The sequence below is a fragment of the Sciurus carolinensis genome, chromosome 13, assembly GCF_902686445.1.
Source record: "Sciurus carolinensis chromosome 13, mSciCar1.2, whole genome shotgun sequence".
Classification (NCBI taxonomy): Eukaryota; Metazoa; Chordata; class Mammalia; order Rodentia; family Sciuridae; genus Sciurus; species Sciurus carolinensis.
The window spans coordinates 71,350,392-71,363,228 of NC_062225.1; the positions used below are offsets into that span (position 1 = coordinate 71,350,392).

Sequence of the window (12,837 nt, forward strand, 5' to 3'; positions counted from 1 at the left end):
TCTTCTCTATTTCTAGGGTACGAAATGCTATTGAGTACAGGGGCTGGGTCGGTCCATAAGTTGCATTTTCTCTTGTTCTTATGATCTAGGAGCAGTACTGGTTTTTTTTTTTAATTTTTAATTTTTATATTTTATTTGCTCTAATTAGTTGTACATGACAGTAGAATACATTTAACCTTAGGTCTGTAAGTAACCCAACATGTGACCCTGGGCAAGATTGTACTTCCCCCAAGAAGGTTGGTACTGGGCATCTTTGCAAGAATACATCTGGATTTTATGACTCACTGTTCTTCTCCCACCTCTGTGAGATATTATTTGTTAATTACAGCTTCTAGGACTTTCATCAAATATTTTATCACTAGGACTCCTGCAATCTGATAGAGAAATACAGACATGAGAACAGTAAGGGCCCATAGAGAACTCTTAATTCAGTGTCCACGTTTCACTAATGAAGAAACTAAAACCCAAGGAGAGGCAGAGATTCACCCAAATGCAAGCAAATCCAAGAGCAGAATTCAAGACTCAGTTCCCAATTCAGTGGTTCTGTATACTACTTCTAGCCTCTGGGTCAGAAATAGACTTTGATATTCACAAACTAACCTTCCTGCCTTTTTTAATGGCCTCTGATTTGTTCATTAGGAGGAATCACTCAGCAAAAGTGGGTGGTCAGTTTTTTTCCCAGAATATTGAAATCAAAGATGCTTTCCCTGCTTCAAAATACCGCTGATCAGAAAACATCCAAAATCTCAGGCATTTGGAGAAAAGTGCCTTGTTTAAAATCATCAGGCAAATTAGAGGCAGAGGAGGCAGAACTGGAACTGGAGAACTCCAGAGAGACATGCAAAAGATAATGGATTGTGACAGGCTGTCCATACAGTCCTTCTGGCTTCCTAAGGTCCAGGTGGACACCCTGCACTGTCAGATTGATTGATTGAAGCACCAGTGCTAAGAGGGTCACAAATCCCCAGCACATGGATACAGTTGCACTGTTTCTAGGAGGCTCTAGGTCAGAACGTAACCTCCCCAACCTCCCCCAGTGCATGCATTAGCGGAGTTGCCACCAGCCAAAGCAAGGACAGCCAGACCCTAATGAGCCGGTTTCAGACCACTGGGATGTAAGCAGAGAAAATGGAGGCAGGCAGAGGAAAGAGCTTGGATTTGTTTTTCACTGGGTTTTGGCTGTCTCTTAAACAAATCTGACCCTAGGTGTTAGTTTGCCCTCTTCTAGTCCCAGCTTCCCTGGATATAAAATACATGTTTGGCAACTGCTCTGAAAGTTATTAAAGTTGCAGCAGTAAACTATGGGAGGCCAGAGAATTTCAGACAAAAGTTATTGCATCGGTAACTCAGAAACTAATTCCTAAAACTCCTGACACATTTATCCAGAGGGCTAGTGCCAATATAGAAATGGAAATCATTGTCAAGGGCCACTGTGTACCTGGAATTAAAATCCATCATTCCTCAGAGCAGAGAGCTACGATTTTGGCAGAATATGAATGCTCATGCCTTTCACTACCATCCTTCCTCGAAAATAGGGTCCTTTATGTTTCAAAAGAACAAGAAAAATTCGACTTTGTTTTTCCTTAAGAACCCCTCGTTTACGTTTTCTTTTCAAATATTTCTTTCCTTGACAGTCCCGCATTTGAACCAAAAGGACTCCTTTTCCTTATTCAATTGCACCGGTTTTATTTTGGATAGAAATCCTGCTGGGTACAGTAACGGAGAACAAACTTTACAGCAGCAATAACCCCTTCTACAGTATCTATTGTGGGGAAACTTAATACACTTTTATTAAATGACTGAGGAATTGACTCCAGTGATCTGAATTAACTACAGAAGAGCAGAGAGGAGGGGCAGAAATACTTCCTTCCTTCAACAGATACTCCCTGCATGCCCAGCAACATACCAGGGACTGAAAACATAAAACTGCCATCAGGAGCACCGCTTTGAGAAGTCACTGATTGCCTTGGGTGACACATTCATCAGCCAACAGCTAGCCAAGACAGCAGAGATCCCAGGGGACTCAGTGCGAGCAGGCAAATGTGGAAATGGGCCCCTGGATTTACCACGGGAAGAGTGGCAGGAAGCCTCAGAGTTATAAATAGGCACACACTTTGACTCAGATTCTAGGACTGTCCTATGGCAGAACCTAGATAAACGCATGGCTAGCTTCAGCACCATTATGACGGAAACCGGAAGTAATGCACAAGTTGTTAAAAATGCAGTCAATGAGAAGATATATAACCTCTGTTTGCTGCCTCATGACATACCACTGAGCAGGCCAGGGCAAGCACAGAGAGCATGTACAGTACAGTCTCATTTATGTAAATGAGAGCTGGTGGGTTGCTCACCGAGCTCACGACTGTGTCTACGGCTGGACAATGAGGTTCTGGGTGACTTTTCTATTTTACAACTTTTCTCAATCATCGGGCTCTATTTTTACAATGAGCATGACTTTATATTTGGGGGAAAAGGTTAAATTTTTTTTTAAATGAAAAGTTAGTTCTCCACCTAAATTCCTTACCACTTATACTATCATACCTAAGCCCACCCTAGGGGTAAGAAAATATGGAATGCTGTGATAATTTCAAGGGTGGACACCTAAGTCAAGTCCATCAATTTATACATTTTAACTCATCAAATTATATACTTTTAGAACATGCAATTGATTGTATGTCAATTATACCTCCATAAAGTTGTTTGTTGAAGGAAGAAAATAGCCCAGATAATTTCCATCCTCACTCAAAATTGTCCATATACGCATATACATATGTGTGTGTGTGTATGTGTGAGTGTATCAATGTTGAAAAGTAAATTTGATGTTCTAATCAGTGACAGGAGGCTATTCCAAGAGGTTAATAGTAGGAGCAAGGTGTAAAAGTGTTCGGTTAGCTTATTCTCTGGTCTCTGACGGTGTCAGTGTCCTTGATTACAGATGGATGCTGAGCTCACCATTTGACCTGCTTCTATCTTCTTCTGATTGCACTTTTTTGCAAAGTCCATGTCAATCTTAGGTACCTTTTACCCCAAAATACATGCTTGGTTGCACTTTAATTTTCCTGCAGTAAATAAATAGCTCTTGCTAGCTTCCCGTAAGTAACTACATAGCAGACCTGAAGGTTCTGAGACTGGTATCAGATAAAATTCCAAAAACCAAGTGGTCTTTCCAAAGAGAATGATAAATAGACTGACAAATGTTTTGAAGACTTTACCTCAACTCTGCTGCCAGCTTCTTTCCATTATGTAGATTCTTCCTCTATAAGACTAGCTACTGAAATAGTTCAAAGACCTGCAATTGCCTTAAAAAAGAATATGACAAAAGATATGCCTGTGGCCAAAGTGGGTTTGAAAATTGTGTCTCTGCGTTAGCTGGACAAGAAGGAAACAAATGTTTACAGGCTGCTATCCGGGTCATCATCCCCAGGACTGTGGGGTCGGGGGGCGGGGTCCATCTCTTGGTGCCTGTGAAGAATGTGAGCCCTGAAGTCGCTGCATGACCCTCTCTGCAGGTGGGGCAGTTTCTCATCACTGTTTTTTCTATGCTTTCCTCCTTTGCTTTCCCATGGAACCAGTTGGACAGTGCTGCAGGGAAGAATTGGGCGCCCAGAGAACCCATTCCGAGTGGCCCTAGAATACATTTCAAGTGGAAACCGAAGTCTGTCTGCAGTGGACTTCTTTGCCCTGAAGAATTGCAGCGAAGGTATCTGAACCCAGCTTACCCTCCATTCCTTAAGAACCTATTGTTATTTGTGTGTTAATAACCTGCAACTGTGCTTAGTTTGGAAGGTACACACTTACATACCAAAGTCCATGGTGCTTAGGAGCTGATTCTAAATATTACCAAGTGCACCACAGACCAGACGATCCATTTTCAAAGATCCAGAATAAAATGATAACTACTTAATCTAAAGCTGCATCAAATAGAATCTGGTCTTTGCTAAGTAACATAGAAGCTTAACTTCCCTGACTGACAAATGTTTATGATTATTTTTTAAAATATTTTACTATGGAAAATTTTAAATGGACACCAGATAATATAATGGTGTGGTGAGCCCCCAGGAAGCCTCAGTGCAACTTCAACTGTTATCAAGATTCTGCTGTTTTTGCGTCACCTGTGTCCCTACGCACTCCTCATCCTCCCCATAACTTAATGCTAGTTTGCTTTTTCTTTTCTCTGAGGTTAAATTTGCAACTAAGTATTATAATGGTTTTACTGAAGCTATTATTGAGAGACCACATGGGAAATTGTTATATGTGAAATCTTTAGCTTATTTTGTAAAAGCCATTAGGGTAGGGTCCACTCTTGCCATTGAAATCCTTTTATATAAGTCCCACATTGTGAATTTATTTCAGGATCTATTACCGAGAGAAGGTAATTTGTTGGGTTTTTTTTTTTTTTTTTTTCTCCTTTTTTCCTTTGTTGCCAGGAAACTCTGAACTAAATGCAATGCTCCATCACGGTAATTATATCTGTGTAATTACACAGATATAGGTTTTTGATAAGCTCTTCTCCTTTCCTCTGAGAGTTTTTGATCTTCTGTTCCTAGTTTCAATATTGTGTTTTACATGTAACTCTATTAAACATTACCTCAACTCCGATTGCGAAGCAGGATGGCATGGATCATCAATAGATATATGAGGATGGTTTTCCTTGATTCCTCAGAAGACCCAGCCATAATTATAAGCATCCTTTATTCCCCAGATGTCAAGGGTAGATGAGCTTTAGTTACACCAACTTCAGGAAGAGTCGTCTCATTATTGCTGTATGCCTTCCTTTAATTCCTGACTCTACCTGGAGGTCGACTGAAGGGTGCTTTAACCTGGGCCGTGAAAACTGTGGTCTGAGGGGCCAAAGAATGAAGTGCATATGGGAAGGAAGTCCAGGGTGCTCTCAGACCTAAATTTCCAGTTTTGACTATTTCTGAACAATCCTGAAGGCCATGACATAGAGAGGCCCTCTGTTGCCTGTGGAGGCCTGGATTTGAACCTGGTGCTTCTTGGAAGTGGGGTAGGACAGAGACACCCTTAGTTCAGGAGCCCCAGTGGGAACCCTTCTCCTTACACTGCTATAGTTTCTCATTCACTGGGGGCCTCACAAGAATTTTCACAAATGACTTTTATTGTTGTTTTCGTTGTTTTAATTAGAACTAAGTCATGTGTGGGGAGAAGATAAATCGCCACAAGATGATAGATTGAACTTTAGTTCAAGTTGAAAATGTGGTTGACCTGTGACACGGGGCGCTGTAGAGAGACACATGGTTTGGAAGCTAAACAGGAGTTTGGACGTGTGTTTCTGTGCTCGTGAACGTAGGGATTTGTAAATGTCTCTGGAGATCATCAAACCTCGCAGATGTCAAGGGTCTATGTACCTTCCAAAAGAAGCCATCTGTTGAAATGGAACCAGTTTTAAGAGGAATGTGATAGAGAGAAGGTATCAGTTTCCAGAACTGGCTTATTTCATTTGAGCAACATTAGGAGAAGAAAATAAGAGACTTTAAATATCCAGATATTAGGCCCAGCACAAATGCTACAAAGATTTCCTACCCTGCAAAAATTCTTTGTACATTCAAATTATGAATTTCAACAAATGTACCAATTTTTTGTTGTTTGTTTGTTTGTTTGTTTTGTTTTGGTATCAGAGATTGAACCCAGGGGCACTTAGCCACTGAGCCACATCCCCAGCCCTTTTTTGTATTCTATTTAGAGACAGGGTCTCACTGAATTGCTTAGGGCCTCACTGAGTTGCTGAGGTTGGCTTTGAAATTGAGATCCTCCTGCCTCAATCTCCCAAGCTGTTGGGATTACAGGCATGCCCCACCATACCCGGCTATTTTTATACAGATATTTTATCCCTTACCTTGTAGCTCCCTCTCACCTATAAAATCTGTCCCTTGGAGCTTGTGTAGCATTTGCAGTCAGTCTGTTACAGAGCTTAAGAGACCTGTTCCTGGTCTGATTCTCTACCCTGATGAAACCAATGGAGTTGACCTCTTTAAGCTTTCTCTAATGATCCAGAAAATTGCTGCTGGCAGGCACCCTCTTAGGGGAGGGAGAAGACAAACCTGCCTCTGATTCCCCAGGGAAGGCACCATGTTCTCCTGGTCTACCTATATTCCAGGATCCAGGCCCAGAGGCTCCAGATCCAAGGAGAGATGATCCTCATGAGGAAGCAGTTGTTCTCTGCGCTCCTCCTCTCACTTGGAACATGGCCACCAAGGGGTGTGAAGAGATTGGTGAGGCGTTTGAGAAAGAGCAGAGAAGAGCAAAGTGATCCCAGAGTTTCCTTAGAACTTCTGACTCTCCCTGCCATAGTAGAACAAATTCAGGTGGTGTGGGCAAGTTGTAAGCATAGGAAGCAGCCTAAAACTACACCCACTTATTTAAAGGGAAGGTCTTTTTATGGGGTTTTGTAGGAGAGGCCTATTTGAGGACTGCGATGTAGACTAGTATCTGTTTTCTGGGGTCATTGCTTTGGTTATAATACAGAGAAGAGAAAGGGAAAGAAATAGTACCTTCCAGAGGCAAGCAAACCTGGTGACATGCTAGTCAGAGCTGTAGGTGTTTCTAGTCTATTTTCTGAAGAAACTTGGTCTCCTGGTAAAGCAGCACAGATAAGGCATGAAGGGAAGTACAACTAGACATCCTTATGGCTCTTCTTTGGTCCACATGAAAAGAGATGCCATTTTGGTTTATCTGGCAAAGACTCACAGGAGACACTGGGAAAATTCTCCCTGCAGAGGTGAAAATATCTATCTGTTGATATCACCAGGACAGTGGCCATGCTTATTTCCTCTTTAAATCTTTACATCTATCACAGCATGCTGAGTTAACGTGGGCAGACTGCAACTGGCGCTAACCTTGATGGAGCACTCCCAAAGTGTCAAGCCTTGTACAGCATGTTGTCTCATGCAGACTTTAACATAAAAGTTAAGGCCATAAAGCAGGATGGGCCTCCTCCTTTTACAAATAGGGAAACTGGGTTCACAGAAGTTTCCATGGTTGTTCAGTTGGTGAAATGTGGGGCCAAACTGGATCCTAAGTGAACCTGACCACAAAGCCAGTGTTTCCATTCACAGTCCTCTGCCATCTCGGTTGGTGTGCAGAGGCTGGGGTTTTATTGATTACCATATTCCTCCACTCCATGGGCCATAACCTTGAGACCTAGGCTTGCTGCTGCCTCGTGTTCTATCTGTTGCCGAGTGCCACTATCGCAATCTCTTGCATTTGCCCTTCTGACCTTGTTTTCTTAGCCAAGTGCCTCATTTTCTTACGTTCTTCCTATATGTCAACTTGGCCTTTGGCTGTCTAGTGCCACCACCATCTCTTCCCATCTTGCCAGACAGACCTCCTCAGTATAGCATTTCCTTGTGGCATTCACATTTGACTTTGGTCACTCCTTATTCCCTCACACATCAGAAAGTAATCAAACATAGGGGTTACACTGAGCCACCTCACTTGGTTTCTGGGACCAGGAAATGTCATTTGCAGGTACTGTAATTCTGTTTGGAAAACATTGCTGTCTGCATCTAAATTTAGTAACTGCTTTACAACTGTTTCCCAATTAGCCATTTTTGGATCCTAACTTGAGGTTTGGGACCTTGTCCTATATTTCTATTATTTCTTGAGGGAGCAGTTAGCTCAGTACTAAACACATAGGAAATGGAACATAAATACTTGTTGATGGATTGGTTAATCAATCAATTAATAAATGCTGTTCCTGTTTTATGGCCTTGGGCTATTGCCCCACTACTGTGAGGAGAAATTGCTTGGGATAATTTTTTCCCTGAAAAGTCAGCGAAAGAGCAGTTTGTACATTTGACACAGCCAAAAGGAACATCAGGCCCCAGAGACACCCTGGCCTGGGCTCTCAGGGAGCCCTTAGCCCATTCACAAAAGCCTTTCTTGAGCCGACAACCCAGGACAATAGGATTGCAGGATACTCATTAGACCTCTGAGCTTCAGACATGCCTACAAAAAAATCAAAGGCCAGAATAGGCAGGATAGGTTTCTTGAAAAGGATTTGAAAAGGACCAGCATGCCTCTGAGCATCTCACAAAAATGCATGATTGCAGTACCTAGCACTTCTGCATACCAAGTCCTTTTCTGAGTGTATTTTTTATATTAACCCAGTTCACTCTTTCAACAATGGTGTAAGGTACACATCATTATTATCATCACTCCAGTTATAGGGCAATCAAGGCACAGAGAGGTAAGTAATTCCTCCAAAATCACACAGAATGCAGGCGATCTGCTCCAGAATCCGTGCGCTTAGCTACCACATCTTGCTGCTTTCTATGGAAGTTCACTGCTAGAAGCACACCAGAAAGTATCTAACCAAGACCCAAAGATTGTCCCTGAAATTTGACCTTGTAAATTACTGACTAGTCGAATGTGCTTTTTGCTTCTACCTTATGGTTAAGTTCTCAGTTTTTCCACAAAACCCATTCACTATTTCCCTCTCCCTGCCCAGATTGCTCAAAGGCAGAAAGAGCCCTGCCCACTGGTCAGCATGATCTCAAGGGGCTACACAGGAGCCCACCCATGGGAAGCAGAGAGTTGTGGGTGATTCCTGCCTGAGCCTAAGTGTGCTTTACTGCAGGTCACCAGCAAGAAACATCTGCAGGTCCCCAGGCCCGAGCCATGCTCAACTTACAACAGATTCTCAACAAGAAGCAATCTAGGCCCCTGACACTGCTGAGACACTTACATACACATTACCTCTGATTTATCCATTAGAGAAGGTGTCCTAATCTCCCCAACCCTACCACAATGAGGAGTTACCCCACTAATTTTTCAAACTCAGGAATAAAGAGGAATGCAAGGTGTCACACAGAGTCCCACTACCTCAGATGCCTTGAAACACATGTCCCCAGCATTAGAGGACAAATATCTGAACTTCTCTAGGGCTGCATTAAAGTTATTTAAACTAGATTCAGCTTTGAGAGGCCGAATCCTTACTTCAAAGTCTTATACAAGAGTCTAGGATATATAATTATGCAAGTAGAAATGTCTTAAGGAAATGAGGGTAGGGACCCAGCACCCATCATCACACAATCCTTAACATTTTCCATGATCGGTTTTCATGAAATACAACTTGAGGACCACTGGATAGTCTTTTCTTCAATGCTCCTGTTAGCTCCAGCTCTTCTAATGCTATGATTCTGTCCTTATTTAAAATATGAAAGACAAAACTAGTTACATTAGCCATGTGTTCTTTAAAAGTTCAGGAACTCTCACCAGGCTCTGATACTTGGAATGCAGGTCATTTTCTCAAGGCAAGCTCTTTCTCAGATGGGTTTCGAGACACTAGGCACTTAGTATGAATATTTATAACAGTTAAAAATGGGTGACATATCCCAGCCTTGACACCTCTCTTTCCACCTACTGCACCAAAAACACTAAAAGGCAATGGAGGACATCTTCTGTAGGCCCAGTGGGGACAAGAAAAAAAATAGAGAAAATGAACAAACATATTCTAATTTTTGTCCAGCCATGAGGAGCCAATCAGTGTTTGGAGTAGGCTCCAAAAATCCAGCTGGGTAAAATGAGGGATTACTTCATGGGCTCCTGGCAGCCTGGCCCAAATTGGGCATTTTTTGTTCCAGCAGCAAGCAACACCCCAGCAGGATCCTCGGTCTGTGTTTGTAAATGGAGATTACGGTGACATTCTGTCTTGGGGTTGCCAGCAGAAAACTCTCTCTTTATGTAGCAGATTCATCTATCCCTCCACCCATGCATCCTCCATTCATTCCACAGACATTTGCCCGGCAGATACTAAGCTGAGCACAGACAGACACCGATATAAAATTGTTTCTGTCTTGGGCAGAGTTTTGGTATGGTGACTTTAAGTTGTCTCTTCTTTGTACAGAAACTATTCCCCAGCGGGCATCCCTGACCTGTATTTATTTTGCGACGGAGGAGTTGACCAGGTGCTCCATTTGTCAAGGTGTCTTCCTCCAAACTAGTACCATTTTCCTTTCTCAGAAAGACCACAGAAGGAACACTGAGTCAGCAATCAGAAGTCCTGGATTGACGTCCCCTGCCCCCTTTATTTTCCATAGCCTAACCAACTCTTCAGAGCCAAAGGGACATTAAAGGTCTCCTCCAGAATTGACACATTGACGGTTTTTTAATTGAAGGTGACAATAACAGTATGTCAATGGTTGTCCTGGAGTTGACCTTGACAAGAGAGTACATGGGAAGGTGACCTTGAACGTTCACTATACATGAGGCCGTGGGCTACCCAGCCTCACGGGCTGGACCTTTCCTGGCCTGAAGTCTTTAAAATTAAGTAAGCTGCTCCCTCCCTGTTGCTCAGGTTCTTATGGAGAAGCTACCACTCAGAAACTAATTGGCCGCTCTGACACCTGCTGCAAAGCTTGGCAAAGTTAATTAACAACCAAATGCCAAGGTGGATGATGGGAGTCACACGTTGCCAACCTGAGAGGTGCCACAAATGGAGTGTGTCTCTTCAAGGGACTGAGTCAGCTCTGCAGTGGTGGGGTCCATTGCTCAGAAGTGAACCCAGAGGGACATCACAGCCACAGCATCCAAAAGAGCCCTGTATGTGGTTGGTGAACTCTCTTTTCACAATACTCCTTCACTACTTATTTCCAAAGTCTCCTGGCCTTAATTCATCTGTAGACTGAAATATTTAAGATGAGCATTAAAATTATGATTTCATATAGTCACTCGGATCTTCTCACATTTCTCCCAACAGCCCCCAGGCAAGCTTGTTTCCAATGAGATACTTCAGTGTGCTCTGTGGAAGTCCTGCACGTCTTCCAAATCTCAGCTCAAATACTATTTTCTTAAAGAATTCTCACTTCCCAATTATGTTCCCATACATTTCTGTTTTAGAACAATCTATTACACTCCCAAGTTGCTTGTGCGTTTCACTTAATAGATGTTCCTAGAATCAAAGACGGTTCTGTATTTTTAATCTCTGCATCTCAATTAGCAACGAAGAGTACACTGTTTTCATGGTGAGCGCTCTATAAAGGTTTACTTATCCCAGTAGAAGAGAAAGATTACAGGCTTTAAAATCAGAGAGAATGAGTGTGGAATCCCAGCTCCATCACGTCCCACCTTTGTGAGCTCAGAAGCATTTCTTAAATCCCTGGGTTTTGGTTTTCTCATCAGTAAATGAGCTAACAACACATAATTATAGGGATTTTTGAAAATTAGAACAGATATTGTATGCAGAGCCCCTGGCTAGTGCCTGACACAATAAATACTCTCCAAGATCCCTTGATTAAGCTGAATCCCCTCATTCTGGAACCAGAGCTGAACAACTCTGCAGTTCTTAGAGGGATGTTTGCAGTCTCAGCCACCTCCTACTTTCCATCTGCACCTCGTCAATCCAATTCTAGCAGAGACTGATAGCCCTGATCTGCTTTCTGACCTCCAAGGCTGCTACTTCTCTTTCCCCACCAGCCACCCTTTAACATCTGGTAGAGTTGTTTTCTTTATCATTTTGTGATTGAATGCCCAGACTTCTTTGTGCCATGCAAAGGAATAATACTGTTTAATCCTCTGAGGATGGTTGGAGGTTGGGAAGTCATTTGGACATACTTATCACACTTCCTTTCTCCCAGAAAACTGGAATCCAAAACAGCCAGGCCAGAGTGCTGGAACCGGAAGGAATTTTGCTGGCCTCTCTTCTCCCCACCAGTGCACAGTTACTGTTGGCAGACTCCCTTACTTTGGAATGGCTTATTCATACTCACTACTAAAGCCAATTACAAATGCCCACAGAATGCTTAGGGACAATAATGATTGCTTGGAAGACTATTTTAAATATCCGACCATTGGAACTCACCAGGAAATGGAGGCAGACACAAAAGATTTTTAAATATAAATAAATAAGGAATGAATGTGCTGAGGTCATTGTTCTCCCAGAAGAAAATTACTTTCAAATTACAACTACATAAAAGAAATAATTGAAAAGATTAATCACACTAAAATAATTGGTCTATTTTACAAGTAATTTGGAGCAATATTCAGTCATTGACATCAATGTCGAGTAGTAAAATAGTAATGAATTTCATTCTCTGACTAATGTATTTATTTTATTAATGGTACTAAATGGTGTTGTTACTGCTTATAAATATTTCATAACTTTTAATTCATTAAAATGTTCAAGGAATTTCCAAAAGTATTTATTAGTTTTAAATCATTCTTAGTATTCAATATGCAATCGCCACTCTGCCCGGGTAATTAAAAAAAATTATTGTTTTGGGTAATGGGAATCTCTTTGAATGGGGAGGATTAAGCCCCAGTTATTAATGAGACTGATGCTCCAGTCGGGGATGAGTGAGGGGCTTAGGGATCTGCTTCTTCTCCATGTCATTAAGATCCCTCTGCAGCCATGCCTTAAAATCAATGACTGTGAGGCAAACAGGGTGGACCCAGATAAATTATTGCCAGAGGAGATAAGAGTAATGTCAGTTTAGACACTGGTTTCAATCCACCCCTTCTCTCACACCCTCTCCACCCCCCTGGAACAGCTGACAGCAGCAGAACTTAAACATCACAACCTCACTTCCTGTTTCTTTCATTCTCCAAAGGAAACCATAGAGAGGGAAATGGCCGAAAGGCAACAGAAAGAAGAGCAAAGAATAATAGCAGCTTGAACCATGAAAAGATTTAGATAGGATTTGGGTAAGGAAAACACAGATTTGATTTCTGAGGCATTTGGCTGCTACGCAGCCATGACATAAAGTATTTTCATTTAATTTGTGTGAGAAATGAAGATGGTGATGTCTACCCCAAGGTCCCTGTGAGAATCAAATATGACAGTGTGTGTCCCCCCTGACAGCGGCTAGCTCATGGGTT

General features: G+C 42.2%; 1 protein-coding gene across 1 annotated transcript in view; it reads left to right on the forward strand.

Moving 5' to 3' along the window:
• Alk (ALK receptor tyrosine kinase) overlaps positions 1-12,837 on the forward strand; it is a 678,240-nt gene that overhangs the window by 490,809 nt on the left and 174,594 nt on the right. The window contains exon 5 of the mRNA XM_047523055.1: positions 3,573-3,700. Within this exon, the coding sequence (XP_047379011.1) occupies positions 3,573-3,700 (128 nt within the window). The remainder of the gene's footprint in view (positions 1-3,572; positions 3,701-12,837) is intronic.